The sequence below is a fragment of the Prionailurus viverrinus genome, chromosome A3 (genome assembly GCF_022837055.1).
Source record: "Prionailurus viverrinus isolate Anna chromosome A3, UM_Priviv_1.0, whole genome shotgun sequence".
Taxonomy (NCBI): domain Eukaryota; kingdom Metazoa; phylum Chordata; class Mammalia; order Carnivora; family Felidae; genus Prionailurus; species Prionailurus viverrinus.
Genome location: NC_062563.1, coordinates 43,409,095 through 43,426,162, shown reverse-complemented (window position 1 = coordinate 43,426,162; position 17,068 = coordinate 43,409,095). Strand labels below are relative to the sequence as shown.

General features: G+C 48.2%; 1 protein-coding gene across 3 annotated transcripts in view; it reads left to right on the top strand.

The window, feature by feature from the left end:
- OVOL2 (ovo like zinc finger 2) overlaps window positions 1-17,068 on the top strand; it is a 32,825-nt gene that overhangs the window by 9,677 nt on the left and 6,080 nt on the right. For all 3 annotated transcript variants that reach the window (XM_047851264.1, XM_047851262.1, XM_047851263.1), the window contains one exon: window positions 5,914-6,103. In XM_047851264.1, the coding sequence (XP_047707220.1) occupies window positions 5,989-6,103 (115 nt within the window). In that variant the 5' untranslated portion in view covers window positions 5,914-5,988. The remainder of the gene's footprint in view (window positions 1-5,913; window positions 6,104-17,068) is intronic.

Sequence of the window (17,068 nt, the reverse complement as noted above, 5' to 3'; positions counted from 1 at the left end):
CATGTTTTGTTTTGTTTCTTGAGTAATCTGTATGCCCAACATGGGGCTTGAACTCACCACCCCAAAATGAGGAGTCCCGTGCTCTACCAACTGAGGCAGCCAGGCGCTCTGTGCTTAGCATGTGTTAATGCTGAAGCATAGCAAATGTGTCAGTTGGAAGTCTTGTCCAAACAGCCCCCACAAGGTGGCCTGGACGCAGTACTCTCCCACAGGAAATAGGACCATTAATACTTTAATAGACTTGTCTGGTGGAAGCATCAACAGACAATAAAGGATTTTCATTTCATTTTTTTTTTTTTTTGGTTTAGAAGTTTGACAGGTAAGTGACCTTAGCCAGCTTTCAAGTTGGTCGGGGGCCAGCCTAAGTCCTTACCTCCCCCGACACTCCTGAAGTTTTCCACAGCCCTGATACAATGATCAGTTTGTTTTTACTGCAAAGACTTTTTTTTTTTTTTTTTTAAGAAGAACTAGAGGGGAACCTTGTGTGTTTTTTAAAATGAAAGCCAAGGTCCTGCAGAAAACAGGACAGCAAGCAAGAAAGCGCCCAGCCATGGGGTTGGAGAACCACTCAGTCTCTCTTCATCTTTCTTGCCCTGAATTAATGTCCAGATTGATGTCCTCTCCCACTGTCCACGGTAGCTTCCCCATTTCATTAGTAAGCCTTTTGCAAAGTGTTGCTTTTTGATTAAGGGTGAGACTGTCAAGCTTTTCCAGAACATGGCATGGTGCATATGCCACCCTGGTACGTCTGGAGCAGTAGCCTATAATTAAACACGTTAGTGATTTCCATATCAAAACACATGAATATTGACCCCCAACGGGATCAAGTCTGCACGGCTTCATGTCTGCTCAGGTCCAGTTTTACTGCTAACACGAGATATGTGAGAATGTTGGTTTTCAGAGCTTTTTGGATTTCAGAGTCGTGGCGGAAGGACTGGGAGTTGGCAGCTCACATTGAAGGTCACTTCTCTTCTTTTTCCCAATCAGAGGGAAAATTCACAAGGCCAATGGAGAATCAAGGGATTTTGACCAATTACCTTTTACTTAGGATCCCAGAACTTTGGAACTGGTCTATAAGAGTGATAAGTTATTGACCATCAGGTCCTTTTTAAGTAGCTTTTCTTATTTGATTCCTTAATAATCCTGAGAGGCAAATATAGTTATTGTCCACATTTTACGGGTGATGAAATTAAGGCTTAGAGAGGGGGAGTTACCTGCCTACGTCCCACAGACTGTAAGTGGTGGATCAGGGCTTGAACTTAAGAAAAAGGAACAGAACTGTGCTCTCAGATCCTCATACTTGTGAAGATGGCTCATCTAATACCATTTTATCATTTTTAAAAATCTCTACACGAATGCGGGGCTTAAACTCACAGCCCCGAGATCAAGACTTGCACACTCTACCACCTGAGCCAGCCAGGTGCCCTGCCATTTTATCATTTTTACACGTGGGAAATTGTGGCTCAGGGATATTAAATGACATCCCGCAAATAGCTGACAGCCAGTCTAGGTTTTTATTTGATACTCAGCATTTCTTGTCTGTTCACTGCACTCTCATTTTGTAACTAAGATAGCCAAGATGTAACTAGTTTGGGTCTACTTGCAGAGTAACAAGGTAAGACTGGTTAACCTTATTTTGAACTTTTAGGAGGTTCAGTGTTAGGTATAAACCTGTGTACGGGGCACCTGGGTGGCTCATTGGGTTAAGCGTCCAACTTCAGCTCGGGTCATGATCTCGAGGTTCATGAGCTCAAGACCTGTGTCGGGCTCTGTGCTGACATCTCAGAACCTGGAGCCTGCTTTGGATTCTGTGTATACCTCTCTGTCCCTCCCCTCTCTGTCTCTCTCTGTCTCTCTCTTTCAAAAATGAATAAACATTAAAAAAAACAAAAACAAAAAACATACGTAAACATTGTAAAGATGGCCCAGTGAGCTGACGTGTGACCTGGGGAGGGATTGCTGGCCCTCTAACCCATGAGATGTCATTCCAAGGATCAGATGTGTTGTCTGTACCCTGCAGCCCATCCTGGGAGAGAACATTAGGAAATGTGGCAGATCTGATGTTCTGGAGAGAATGTGCTGCATCTCTTACTGTTCCAGTTACGCATTGCTCTTTCACAAATTACCCCAAATTTAGTAGTTTAATTTATTATTCTGAATTCGAGTTCTGAGGATTGACTGGGCCATTCTTGCCTGGGGTTTCTCTTGTGGTTGCGGTCAGATGGCAGCCGCCTGGAATCTTCTGGGGGCTTGACTGGGCTGGACATCAGAGGGCTCACTCATTGTGTCTGGCAGCTGATGCTCTTTCCTTTCTCTAGCTGTTTTGATTATATGGTTCTAGCATCTTTTAACAGTCCCTCTTGACGGACATATAGGTATTTCCTGGCCTTTTGCCGTTACAGACGGAATTTCAGGGTACCTGATGTGTGAAATACACTCTGTGGGATAAATTTCACATGTAGGAATTTATCCTACAAATATTCCTTCCTTTCTGAGAAGTGAAACAGTCTGGCAGAAGCTGGCTTCTTCAGCCATGATCCTTTGCCATTAGTTCATCTTAGACCTTTCAACAAGGCTCTCTTAAGGCTTCAAATAGAATTTGTTAATGTCTGGGTGCTGGATTGGTCATAGGTATAGAGAGGTGGCAGACAGTGCTTCAGGGATTGGAGGGTGCACCTTAGGGAAATTCCCCGAAATGAACCCCTGGGTGCTGGCTCAGTTTTCCATCCTGTGGAATGGGGATGTGTATGATGGTGGAGAAGTGAAAAAATTGCCTTTGTTGAGGCACATTTGGAGAATTTCTATTTTGTTCCAAGAAAACCAGAAGGAAACTCCCCCTTGGACTGGGGGAGGGCAGTTAGTCCTCAGTCTCCTCCCCCGTTATCATGTTTTCTCCTGTGTTAAAAGGCATTCTGTAGCTTGCTCAGATGATCCATTGGCCCTGCACTCCCTCAAAATGTCACTAATCTCCTTTCTATCTTTCAAGATTTTATTCTTTTCAAGCAAAATAATGCCAGTGATTTGAGGTTTTCATCTGGGACTGTAATAGAAGGTAAACAGGAGTTTGGGTTTGGACTGTAAGTTGGCAAATCCTTAAGAACATTCTGCAGGAAGACAGTTCTAGCTTTCTGCACGTTCCTAATCAAATTACCTGGGTCAGTTGTCTATGTTCTGCTTTATTAGGCACTTGCTAGCTCTCAATGGCCTTTTTCCTGCGTAGACATGGCCTCGAGGAGCTCCAGGTATTCAGTTTGCGAAGACTTGGGCCATATTTAGTCTTTTCACATCCCTGCAAGGGTTGAAATGACCAAAATGGGGACTTCTGGGCAAGGAGAAGACCTGACCTGTCCTGGTGACAGAAATAGGAAAGTCTTGGGCTCAGCTGGGTCTCCCTCAGGACAAATGCCAGGCCCAACCCTCTTTGGGGGATGCAGGGCAGAGGTGGGACGTGAGAGTTGGAGGCCCAGGATGGTTACCCACTGGGTCAACAACCCAACCCCCGAGGCTGTCCTCCACTGTAGCTTCCAGGGGCCCCTCTGCCTTTTGAGGTAGAGCCCCAAGGAGGACACTGCCCTGCTCTGCTACCACGGCTCTATGGCTCAGGCTAGCCATGTGGAACCACACACAGTCTCTCTCTTTTCCACTGCCCTCTTCTGGAATATTCTTTGCCATTGCCCTCCTCTTCCTCCTCATCTTTGACTGGCTGAGGAGCTCATTTCCTCTGGAAGTGCCTTCCCTCACAGTTTATGTCTGGGGTAGGTGCCTCTCTGAGGTGTCCATTGTGCCCTCGGGCTTCCCAGATATCAGGGGCCTTTTGACTGATCTCCTTCCCTACTAGACTGGCAGCTTCTTGGGATGTCATCCTGGTGACGTATTGCTTCCAGCTCTGAGCACAGGGCCTGTTGCAGAGAGGGCACTCCAGTGTCAGCTGAGACAAATTAAGCTCCAAGAAGACAAGGAGGCTGACCGAAAAACCCTGTTCTGGGGTCTTGTGCCTTCCCCAAGTCTCTTTGTATTTTGCCACCTGTGAGCCATTGCTCATCAACACGCTGTGCACTGGCCTGAGTCTGAGCTTGGGGTGTGGGGGGCAGGAATGTGCACAAACACTTCCTGGCTTCTGCAAAGGCATTTAGTCGAGGAAACCAGATGAACTATGATGAAACATCTGTGCATGATGGAACCTTCTGGAAATAGTGGAATCAAGTACTGAACTGTGTGAGGGCCAGTACCCTAGCCTCATGTCTCAAGGATGGTCTGTGCCACAGTGGCATCTCCTGGGAGCTGGTTAGAAATGCCGCGTTGAGACTCCACCACATCTCCTGAATCGGAACCTGTGTTTTAACAAGCCCCCCAGGGGATCCGTGTGCATGCTGGGGTTTAAGGGCCTTGGCCTTAGGGGTATAGGAAACCAGTTTGGGCAGAAGCTGCAGAGAAGCTAGCTACATCAGGGAGGCAACAGTTGAGCTAGGTCTCAGTGGAGGGCAATACCCTGGGTGGAGGGGAGGGGGGTGGTTGGTGTTGGAGGCTAGGGAGGTGTGTGGAGCCAGGCAAGGACCAAGTCTTCCTGCTAATGATGTTTGTATGAAAATAAGGTTATTAGGCCCTTTTATAAGTAGTAGAGCAATTGGATCAAGCTTCTAAATGATCTGGTTTGGTAACTAAGAAAACTTTGATGAATATATTAGATCTGGTGTTTTTCACCACTTAATTATAGATTCAATTTTCTTCCTTAGAGGCGGCCAGCATGGTTGAGGGACCATGGGAAACAAGACTGGGAGCCCAGGGCCTGGGGTTTGGTTATTGTTTTGCTGCTAATGCAGCTGTGGGATCCTGACCAAGTCCCTTCCCCAAATGATCATTTTAGTTGTTGATACTTTGGCGGATCAGGAGCTGGGGCACGGCCAGGCAGTTCTACTGTGGATAGCACTGGCCAGAGTCACTTAGCTGGTGGCTGCCATGGGCTGGGCTGGGAGGTCCAGGGAGGCTTTATTCATATCTGGCACGTCAGTGCCTCTCCCAATGGCCTTGCTGTCCAACGCCACCGGACCACTGGCCACTGGCCACCGGTTGCTTGGGCTTCCTCACAGCATGGTGGCTTTGGACGTCTTACATGGCAGCTGGCTTCCACGAGGGAACATATAGAAGCTGCAAAGTCTCTTAAGACCTAGAACTTGCCTCCATCCCAGGGGAGAGGAAATGGTTTCCGTCTCTTGATGAGTAGAGCAGCATGCAGGCACGGGGAGGAAGGAGTGGATTGTGGCTGTCTTTGGGGACTCTACGGCGGGCTCCATGACGTCATCAGGACCTGGACTCCCTTCTTTCTGCTCTTCCATCCTCAGCACTGGCTTCCCTGTCATGGTCCAAAGGGGCAGTTGGAGGTGTAGCCAGCAGGAAGGAGAAAAGGAGGAAGAGGGCCCCATCTTCCCCCAGAGAGGAGTGTAGTTTTCACTGGCCTGCTCGTCCTGCGGCCATGACTTGCTATCAGGCTGGCAAGTATAGACACTTAGCTGGGGGCAGGGAACACAAGTCTGTTCTAAGGTGAAGGGAACTGTGTGTGGGGGGGGCACCTGGGTGGCTCAGTCGGTGAAGTGTCTGGCTCTTGATTTTGGCTCAGGTCATGATCTCTCTTTTGTGAGGTCGAGCCCTACATCGGGCTTTGTGCTGACAGTGGGGAGCCTGCTTGTGCTTTGTCTCTCAAAATTTTTAAAAAAAGAAGTCTGTTCTCAGGAAGAAGGGGAGAATGAATGCTGGGAGGAGCAGCCAGTGATCTCTTTCACCTTCCCCAAAACCCGCTTGGAAGTTCTTAGGGGTCAGGAGCCGCAGCCTGGCCACACGGGGAGGTGGGCTCCGGGCTGAGCCCACTGGGGGTGCCCGCCTGTGCCGGGGCCCTCACCCCCACTCTCTCTGTCCCAGTTCACCACAGGCACATGCAGCGACCCGGCGGTTCACAGCTGTGAGCTGTGTGGCAAGGGCTTCCGCCTGCAGCGCATGCTCAACCGCCACCTCAAGTGCCACAACCAGGTGAAGAGACACCTGTGCACCTTCTGTGGCAAGGGCTTCAACGACACCTTTGACCTGAAGAGGCACGTCCGCACGCATACAGGTGAGGAAGGGGCGTGTGCTTCGCGGTTGCTTTCGCTGTTCTGGCTGACAGAGCTCCTGCTCCCTCGCCACCAAAGAACTAAATCGGGAGCTTGGAGCAGTGTCATATTTCTGGAAAGACTGCAGGATGGGGCATCTGGGGCCAGTGCATCTCGGTCCAGCTCCTGGTTGTGCCACCAGCCGGCTGAGTCGCGGTGGGCCAGGCAAGCCCCTTTTCTGAGGCTGTTTGCCTCTGGAAGAGATGTGATGATGGTCCAAGTTCTGGGGCCATTTAAGACAGATCCCTGGCTGGAAGCGTTCTGGGCTGTGACGTCTGGTGCAACGCGGGGGGGCATAGTTCATTCAGCCCTCGTCCGGTTGCCTGCTAGAATGGGTTCTTGTGGTCTCACTGGTGGTGTCTTTTCCTCCTTTGTTGGGGTGTGAGCTGTCTCAGAATCAGGTCCTGAGAGCTCAGAAAGAGGAGGAAACGCTCAGCTCCTCTGTGAAGCGGGCAAGTGTTTTCCTTCCCTTGGACCTTCCGGAGTTCCCCGACTTGAGCATGGATCTAGGTCCTCACCAGCTCAATTCACAGAGAATCCTGGGAGTGCCCATTTGCCTCTCCTCTGGCCCATCTGACTGGGTAAAATCTTGTTAGTTTAATTTAGAAACATCTGGCCTCTAGGCTTCTCCTTGAGGCCCATAGTTCCACACCGGCCAGAAGGATCCCTTGAGGACAATGCTAAGGGTGCCCCTGCCCTGCTAAAAATTCTCCAACTCTGGGCAAGATGAAATCCCAACTCCTCATCTTGATGGGTTTCATATAAAGCTCTTTATAATCCGGGTTCCATTTTCAAATTCCTGTCCGGTCCCATCCCATCCTGGCCCACTCCAGCCCACCCCACCCCTCCCCACCCCAACCTGTCCTGTCTCCATCCCCATTCCATCCCCATTCCATCCCACCCCCTCCCTGCCCCATCCCTTGCCCCCCAACCCCTCCCCATCCCATCTCCATCCTCTTTAATTTCATCTCATTTCAACCCATCCCATCCTAACCATTCAACCCCAACCTGGTCATGACCCATTCTCCCTATAGCCTCATAGAATTTACTATATATAGTCTCCTGATCCTCAAGCCCTTTCAGAATTTGGGGTTTCCTCTGGCATCTTGGTGGGATGGGAAAATGTCTACTCCTCCCTCCTCAATCCTCACACAGGGCCCTTCCTCGATCCTGTGTATTCAGATTTCTTTTATAGCTCCTATCACACGGTTTTGTTCTTAGACTGTTGGCCGTGAGCTGTTTGCCCGGCCTGGGAAGAGTGTCCCCCACCTTAGAGAGTGGGCTGGGATACTCAAAAGTTTCTCTTTTCCTTTTAAAAAAACCTTTAGTGAAGTGGATTTTTGCATCCAGGAGAGCACACATATCATAAGCATATAGTTTGACGAGTTTAGGAATTTTTACAGAGTGAACACACCCATATAACTAGCACCCAGACCAAGAAACAGAATACAGTAGTACCCCCTTATCCGTGGGGACACGTTCCAAGACCTCAGTGGATGCCTGAAACCACACGTGGTACCAAACCCTATATATTCTATGCTTTTTCCTATATATACATACCTACGATAATATTTAATTTATATAGTAGGCACAATAAGAGATTAACAACAATAACTGGTAATAAAATAGAACAGTTATAGCCATATACTGTAACAAAAGTTCAGTGAATGTCGTCTCTCTTTCTCAAAGTTTCTTATTGTACTGTACTCCCCCTTCTTGTGATGTGTGAGATGATAAGATGCCTACGTGATGAGATGAAGCTAGGTGAATGACCTAGGCATTGTGATGTAGCGTTAGGATACTACTGACCTTCTGATGTTATGTCAGAAGGAGGACCGTCTACTTCCGGACCACAGTGGACCACGGGTAGCTGAAATCACTGAAAGTGAGCCCTCGGATAAGGAGGGCTACCATATGCCCTGTGCCCAGAATTCCTGCTCCTCCCTCTGTCACTATCGCCTTCCCTCCACGAGGCACCACTTGTGTGACTTATAGCAGCATTGATTACCGGGCCTGGTTTTGGGATGATAGAAATGGAATCCTATGGTGTGTACTCTTCCGGGTTGGGTACAAGGCTTCTTTTTTTAGTCCCTAGCACCAGTGAATCAATTCAAGTTTGATCTCTGTGTGGTCAGGTTGGCACCTTAGGTTGGGGTGGGCGGAGGGTTCTCTGGGGTGGCAGAGCTTTCTGTAGGATGTGGGGAGTCCTGCAGGGGGTGGAGGACCCAAGGCTATAGGTGGACTCATCGGGTAGCTACCAATCTGGCTTCGTAGACAGCCGACTTGAGGGGCTGGAGGAGATTGGGGGCCACTCACTCAGTCCTCTGTCCCTGGTTGCTCTGGACCGTTTCTCGGCTTTTCATCTCTGTCTGAGGATGTCCTTGAGGACATGGTCTTGTTCTTCTGAAACTCCTTGCCTGATGGGCGCTGTGGTCACTCCCTGACCCTGGCCTTTAAGACAGAGTGAAGAGTCTCAGGGAGCGTTGCTGGCTGTGAGTACCTTCAACTGGAGTAAGCAGTGAGCCAGTGGGGTGGCCTCATCTGTGACCGAGTTGACTCTCCATTATTGGAAATATCAGGGACTGCTTCTCCGAGAAGAGTTTGCAAATTCACCCAGTCACGTACTGATTAAAAGCTACAGATCTGAGTTAGCTGACTATGCAACTGTATCTAAATTACTTATCTTTTTTTTTTTTGGCCTTAGTTTGTCCATCTCTAAAATGGGCATAATTTTGGGAACTGTAACCTAAAATAATAATTGTGAGGTCTCAGGGCAATAATTGTAAGCACATAGTAAATATTAAATATTATTAGTAGCAAAAGTTCAAATAATTGGCAGAGGTTTCCTGAGACCCTGCTGTGGGACAGGCCCTAGACTCCCCTCTGTGCTCATGGAGAGCTCAGCCAGCCTGGGGAGAAATCAGACATCTGACTGTCACATGAGAAAAACAAGAGGTGTCAAACAAAAGAAAAAGTAGCATAGGTATGCCAGTGGGGAGGCCTGGCACGTGCATTGTTTCTGACAGGGCATCAGGGAGGCTTCTCAGAGGAGGTGTCTTTTGGCTGACGTTGAAGGATGAGCCAGATTTCCACAACTGGACGGGGAGGAAGGGCCTTGCAGGTGCCGAGTGTCTTAGTTTGGGTTGCAGACCCTGACCTAAGGATTTGGGTGTAAGCGGTTTATTTTGGGGGTGATCTCAGGGGGCATAGTTGAGGGGTTACGGAGGGGAGGTGGGGAGGGGAAGACAGCCAATAAGAGCAAGCTATTGAGCAGGGTGTCACCGTGCGCACGTGGGGCTCAACCCCACTGGGGGTCCTCTGAAGAACCATGTAGAATGTACCACAGAATTGTTCCAGGGGCAAGAAAGCTGGGGGATTTATCCTGTCACTCCCATCCCTCCTTGATGGGGGTCCATCCTGGGACCCTCAGGTCCTAGGCAGCTCCTCCTCCCCAGCCCCTTGAAGGTCTCTGGTGTCTCCTGGGGAATCTCCTCCAACAGAGAGATGCTGGAAGCCACTGACCTTACTGGAACTGAGATGACCTGGTGGTAGGCTGGGGGCTTGGGGTGGGGTGTTGACGATGTCCTCTAAGGGAGAAAAAGGGCTCGCAAGTAAGGAGGGTGACTCGGCAGAGACTGGGAGTCCCCGCAGAGGGTGACTCAGCTTCCTCAGATGGCAGCGAGCTACAAGTAGCCACTTTCCTTCATGCTGGGCCCTCAGCATTTATCTATTACTTCATACAACCCCAAGGAGTCAGTTAGCCCCACTTAATAGATGAGGAGACCAGGTTCAGGGAGGTCAGATAACCATGGATGGTGGAATTGGGAACCAGACCAGTTGGTGCCGAAGTTCATGGTCCTCTATTTCCCGTAAGTCCCCTCGTCTGTCCCCTTTGCCTCCTGCTGCTGTCCCCAATTTTCTCCCCAAGACCAGGGCCTCACCGGCCTTGCCCTGTTTCGGTTTCTGGAAGCCTGCTTGCTCTGCAGGAAGGTGAGATAAAGGGACACCTGGGCCTGGCAGAAACTGCACACTGCAGCCTGGGGTTTAGCAGGTCGCAGAGGAGTCTGTGTGTGTGTGTTCAATGGTGCCAAGATGCCCACGGTGAGCAAGAAAGAAGATGGCCTGTGTCTCCAACTCTTGAGCTCCTCTGTCTCTTGATCCTCAAACGTGAAATTTCTAGTGACCCCGGGAGGGGCTGAAAATTGCTGACATTGGTGAATAATAATGCCTTCCACCCAGGGCCTTCCCAAAGAGCTTCACGGTTTCTTCTCTGGGAGGGGGGCATCTAGAAGGTAAAAAGCACAGCAGCCCCAGGCCACATGTAGCGGGTGAGACCCCCCCCACATGTGGCTGGTCTGATTGAGACGTGTCGATAAGTGGAAAACCGACACCAGATTTTGAAGACTTGATGCAAAATAAGAATGCAAAACATCTCGGTTTTTAATGTTGATTCCCTGTTGGAATGGGAATATCTTGAATACGTTGGGTTAAGCGAAATGGATCGTTGGAATTAATTTCACCTGTTCTCTTTTTACCGCTTTTAATGAGGCTACTGGACATTTTAAGGCTACAAAGTGGCTTGCATTTTAATTTCTGTTGGACAGCCCTGACTATAAGGTCGAATCTACAGGTAATGACTTAAAAATTTTTAAATCCTGGGGCGTCTGGGTGGCGCAGTCGGTTAAGCGTCCGACTTCAGCCAGGTCACGATCTCGCGGTCCGTGAGTTCGAGCCCCACGTCGGGCTCTGGGCTGATGGCTCAGAGCCTGGAGCCTGTTTCCGATTCTGTGTCTCCCTCTCTCTCTGCCCCTCCCCCGTTCATGCTCTGTCTCTCTCTCTCCCAAAAATAAATAAACGTTGAAAAAAAAAAATTAAAAAAAAATTTTTTTTAAATCCTAATTTTGACTCTTTTTTTTCCTTTTTTTAATTTTAATGTTTATTTATTTTTGAGAGAGAGGGAGAGAGACAGAGTGTGAGTGGTGGAGGGGCAGAGAGAGAGGGAGACACAGAATCCGAAGCAGACTTCAGGCTCTGAGCTATCAGCACAGCCCAACGCGGGGCTCGCACTCGTGAACCTCGAGATCATGACCTGAGCTGAAGGCAAACGCCAAACTGACTGAGCCACCATGGTGCCCCTAATTTTGAGTCTTAAAGTGATCAACAGACAGAATTATGGAAATGTCTTGAACCTGTTTTTCCTGCCCTGGTTTATTTGCTGCTGGAGATGTGCCTCCAGGTAATAATGGACCAGAATGAGGAGGGAGGAAAGGGCTTACTGACAAATTAGGTGGTAGCAAACTGAAAAAGGAGTCTTGGCTGTGGGGACATCCCCATGCCAGGACCTGGAGGAGCAGACCAAGGTCCACCCTGCCATCTCTTGAGCTCTTTACAAAAGGGTTAATCCATGAATCAGTAAAGAGAGCAAAAATTTGGGATTCTCAAACATTAAAAAAAAAAAATTTTTTTAAATGACGTGGGGCTCGAACCCATGAACCACAAGATCATGCCCTGAGCCAAAGTCTGGCGCTTGACTGACTGGGCCACCTGGGCACCCCTCAAACATTTTTTTTTTTTTTTTTTTTTTTTTTTTTCAACGTTTATTTATTTTTGGGACAGAGAGAGACAGAGCATGAACGGGGGAGGGGCAGAGAGAGAGGGAGACACAGAATCGGAAACAGGCTCCAGGCTCTGAGCCATCAGCCCAGAGCCCGACGCGGGGCTCGAACTCACGGACCGCGAGATCGTGACCTGGCTGAAGTCGGACGCTTAACCGACTGTGCCACCCAGGCGCCCCCCCTCAAACATTTTTAAGGTTCATGTGAACAACCTCTCTGGTTCCAAAAGATCTTAACAGAAGTCTGCAGATTCGGGTCTTGTTTGAGAGATGAAGGTTGGATTTTTGCTATTGACTGTTACAAGTAAATGTATTTAGACCAGAAGCAAAGATGTGGACAGTGTTAACACAGGTATAGCAGACAGCAGTTGAGTGAAGGGTATGTTTGCTTATAGGCTGATTAGACCAGTCATGACTAATTTTTTTAAACTTTTTTTTTTTAACGTTTATTTTTGAGAGAGCACAAGGCCAGAGAGGGGCGGGGGGGTGGGGGTGGACATAGGATCCAAAGTGGGCTCCCCGCTGACAGCAGCCCGATGTGGGGCTTGAACTCACCTCGAGATCATAATCTGAGCCAAAGTCAGACGCTCAACCGACTGAGCCACCCCTGCACCCCCAGTCATGACTAAAGACGTATCTGGGATCTCAGGACCCTTCTTTTGAGAATTGTAGCTACAGTATCGATGAGGTGGGCAAAGAGAGTGGCATAGAGAACCAGGATTAATCCATCCTCCCCCACATCTCCTGTCACATGCTAAGAGGGACAGGGCATCCAAGGAAAGACTCAGAACAGGAGACATTTCGGAAGAGACCCAGGGAAACCGGAGCCTGTAAATGTCTTACCTTAATATCCAAGTGGATGAAAGAAAAGATTAAGATGTCTTTTTTGGATGACTTCACCAAGAAAAAAGTAACTCAGAGGGTGTGTGTGTGTGTGTGTGTGTGTGTGTGTGTGTGTGTGTGTGTGTGTGAGATGGGGAGGGGGGATGTTAGTCAAATGACATCTGATTCAAGGTTGGGAGACAGAAACTGGTGCAAAAAACCTGTGTAACATTTCATGGAAATAGATCAGCAAACAAGGGGCTATTTTTCAATCCAAATTGTCTTGGGTCGGGTTCCCTAGAAGCAGATTCTGAGATGGTGATTCTTATGAAATGATTTATTGAGGGAGGGCTGTCAGACGAAACCTGGAAGGGAGGGGGAAGCAGAGAGGTGGTCTCATGGGGAGTCTGGCCTCAGCCCGGTCCCACGGGGCTTCTGGAGTGTGAATGGCACTATAGGCCAGTGGCGGGCACTTTTATGTCAGACATTGGCTGAGGGCTGCCTTTCCCCTTGGCTCAGATGTCAATTGACCAGTGCCCATTCCTTGGAGAAGGGGACAGCCGGGAGCTGGTAGCTACCCACACACATGATAGATGCAGAATGAAGCACTAGCTCAGAAAAGGGGGTCAGCGTAGGGGACCAGCAGCATCCACTACGCACATAGTGGAGGAAACCATGCTATTTAAGTGGGGTTGACAGGACCACTGAGGCCAGCATGGGAGATTATGGTCAGAATGGAGAGAGGGAGCCATGAGCTTTAAAGAAACGAACGCACATCTAGTTCACAGCCTGTGAAAAACATCATGGGCCTGTTTTTAGAGAAGATTCTTTTGGATTTGTTTAAGTGTTTAGGTTGAGCCAGCTGGGATGCCTCCTAAGAATGGCCATCCATGGAAGGAAATGGTTTGCTTTTGGTGGGGGAGATCTGTATTCTAGAATAAAACATAATAGCCGGTATTTGCATGTGCCAGACTCCTCACCAAGTGGCCACCCTCACTACTCCTGAACCGGCAGCACCAGCACCACCTGGGAGCCTGCTGGGAATGAAGAACCACATTGAGGGCTACAGCGTGTCAGGTGTGGTCTGGGCATTGTTTACTGCTCCCAACAGGTGCACCAGGCTCTTCCGACAAGTACAGCCTTTATTGAAAGTATTCTATTTTTCTTGTTTGGAAAATGGCTACTCATTCTGTAAAAGTCCCCAGCCAATGTAGACCAGAAAGTATGAGCCACTATAAGCAGCTTGAAAAGGACACAGGCATCCGTGGGGTCTCCAGCGCAGCCTTTGTGGAGGGGGGGGTGGTGCCATGGCATATAACCCATGTTGATTATAACTTTATGACTCGAATGAAGGAGTCCGTTCAAGGCACCTGTCGTTCCTGTGGAAGCTTCTGAGTTCCAGGGAGAGGAGCAAAGGAATTTAGATTCTTGAGGTCAGGGAAGTGGGGAGGGGGGCACTGGCCAAAGCTGCAGTATCTGCCCCACCCCTTGGGACGCCCTCTGGCCTTATCTTCCAATCAGACCACATTGAGAGGGACTGGAAGGCAAACAAATCCCATCTTGATTGAAGAAGAGGAAACAATGGTGTCTTTGTTTGGAGCCTACAGGGAAGGATTGACTAGTTGGGAAAAATGCAGATTGGGAGAAGTTTGGAGTGGGGCCGATGGCTGCCAAAGAATAAAGTCAACTCCACCCCTAGGGAGTTGAATGCTGTCCTATGGGATCACCTCTTTCGTTCATCAGACTGTCTGCTTTATTTTGTTTTGACTTACATTTTAGCTAAAAAAAAGTAATACGAAAGGGAACAAAAAATGAAAGGAAAAAAAGTCAGCCTTCCTCCCCCTTCCAAGCCCCAGTTCCACACCTGAAAGCAAACCACCATTTCACTTCCAAGTTTTTAACACACATAACTTTTTTCATGCCCTATATATCTTGGACACTGTTTCATATATCTGCACAGGTAGACATACCGTAACTGTCTTTAATAGTTATCAGAGCATTTTTATTTTTATTAAAAAAATTTTTTTTTTCAATGTTTATTTATTTTTGGGACAGAGAGAGAAAGAGCATGAACGGGGGAGGGGCAGAGAGAGAGGGAGACACAGAATCGGAAACAGGCTCCAGGCTCTGAGCCATCAGCCCAGAGCCTGACGCGGGGCTCAAACTCACAGACCGCGAGATCGTGACCTGGCTGAAGTCGGTCGCTTAACCGACTGCGCCACCCAGGCGCCCCTATCAGAGCATTTTTAAATACAAGATGAAGGGGCGTCCAAGTGGCTCAGTCAGTTAAGCGTCTGATTCTTCATTTCAGCTCAGGTCATGAGCTCATGGTTTGTGTGTTTGAGCCCCATGTCGGGCCCTGCACTGACAGTGCAGAGCCTCTTGGGATTCTCTGTCCCTCCCCTCCCCCTCCCCCCCCCCTCATGCTGTCTCTGTCTCTTTCAAAATAAATAAATAAAGTTAAAAAATAAATAAGAGATTTTGACATAATTTCAAATACGGAGGCACCATCAACAAACACCATCTCAAAGTTTCCTTCCTTTCCTTTCTTCCTTCCCTTTTTCTCTTTCTTCCTTTCCTTTCCTTTCCTTTCCTTTCCTTTCCTTTCTTCTTTTTTCTTTTCTTTTCTTTCCTCCCTCCCTGCCTTCCTTTTCTTCCTTTGTTTCTTTTCTCTCTTCCTTCATTTCTTTTCTTTCTTTCTTTCTCTTCCTTCCTTTCTTTTTTAAATGTCAGACTGCCATCGATATTCTTGTACATACATCCTTTGTCTACCTGTGTGAGTCTTTCTGTAGATAGTTTCCCTCATGTGGGCCAAAGGGTAGACGACGTTACAATATTTTGTGGTCATTACCACACTGCCTCCAGAGGAGGTTGCCCTAGATATCCACTCCCACAAGTTCATGTTTATATAAAGTTCAATAACGGAGCACTTAGCTACAGCAAGGACAGCAAGCAGAAAGCACCAGTAGCAAAGAATTTTCTTTGGAGATGTGTGATGCGAACCTTTATTTTAGTAATAGGAATAGAAAATTTGGGGCACCTGGATGGCTCAGTTGGTTAAGCATCTGACTCTTGATTTCATCTCAGGTCATGATCTTATGATTTGTGGGTTCGAGCCCTGTGTCGAGCTCTGCGCTGACAGTATGGCACCTGCTTGACCTTCTCTTTCTCTTCCTCTTTCTCTGCCCCTTACTCTTGCTCTCTTTCTCTCTCAAAAACAAACAAATAAATAAATAGGGAATTTGAAGAGAGGAAACCATTTTGGATAACCCAGTGAAGTAGTTTTTGGATGAGGTAGTAGAAGCCTTACAGCACAACCTTCAAAAAGGTGACAGTGAAGGAGGTCTCTCTGCATGCTTCTTCTGCACCAGACACCTAATGCCCACATTAAAAAAAAATTGTCCCTTTTTAAAAATTTTTCTTTCTTTTCTTTTCTTTTCTTTTTATTTTTTAAGTATAATTTATTGACAAATTGGTTTCCATGCAACACCCAGTGCTCATCCCAACAAGTGCCCTCCTCAATGCCCATCACCCACTTTCCCCTCTCCCCCCACCCCATCCCTTTTTTTCAAACCACTGTAAGATAAACAATACATTCCAAAGTGCTTGCAAATAGAAAAAGTGCATATACCTGTATATATATATATATATGGACAGTGTGTGTGTGTGTGTGTGTGTGTATGTACAGCGTATAGACAAATACTACATATGTGCCCACCAGCCAGTTAATGAGTAGAGCATATTTGTGTTCTCTTGAGCTGTATTGTAAACTCTTGAAGCTGTATCCTACCGAGTACTTAATGTTAATATGTTAATATGCACCAGGCCCTTTGCATGTGATGTCTTGATTAATCCTCAGAGCAGCCTAACAAGGGGGTATGAATGTTATCCCCATTTTATAGGTGGAGAAACTGAGGCTCGGTGGGATTCGGCCATCTCTCATGGGCTCACATAATGAGTAGTAGATGTGTGGCCTTGGACTCTTGCTGTGTGGGTGTTAGTGAGTTACTGATGTCTGGAGCAGGCATGGTGTTTTCTAGTTCTGATATCTCACTCCAGACATGAACAAGGTTGGCCTTTGCTCCAGAGCACTAAGATGGGTGAGGCCCCAAAGTCAGGGGGGACTTAGCATCAGTCCCCCTTGCCCAGGGCTCCTCTCTGACCACTTTCCTCGCTCAGCCACCCCCACCGCACCAAGTTCACGGGGGGTGGGGACTCCAGGAGGAAGGGGTTTGTTCCCAAGCCTTAAAAGGGTCACCCAGGGGCTGCTGCATGACAATGTCAGTGAGTGAGGGATGAGTTTGGTGTTTGCACAGAGGGGAGGAGGAGCAGGTGTGCAAAAGTCAGAATTGCCCTAACTAGAGCTTTCGGCACCTGCTGTCTTCCATCCATCTCCGTGTCTGTGAGTCACCGGTCCTCCGATCTAGGCTCACGTCCCACCCTCCCTGGGAAAATTCCACCACAGCGGCCATCCCCATTTTCTCTGTCATCT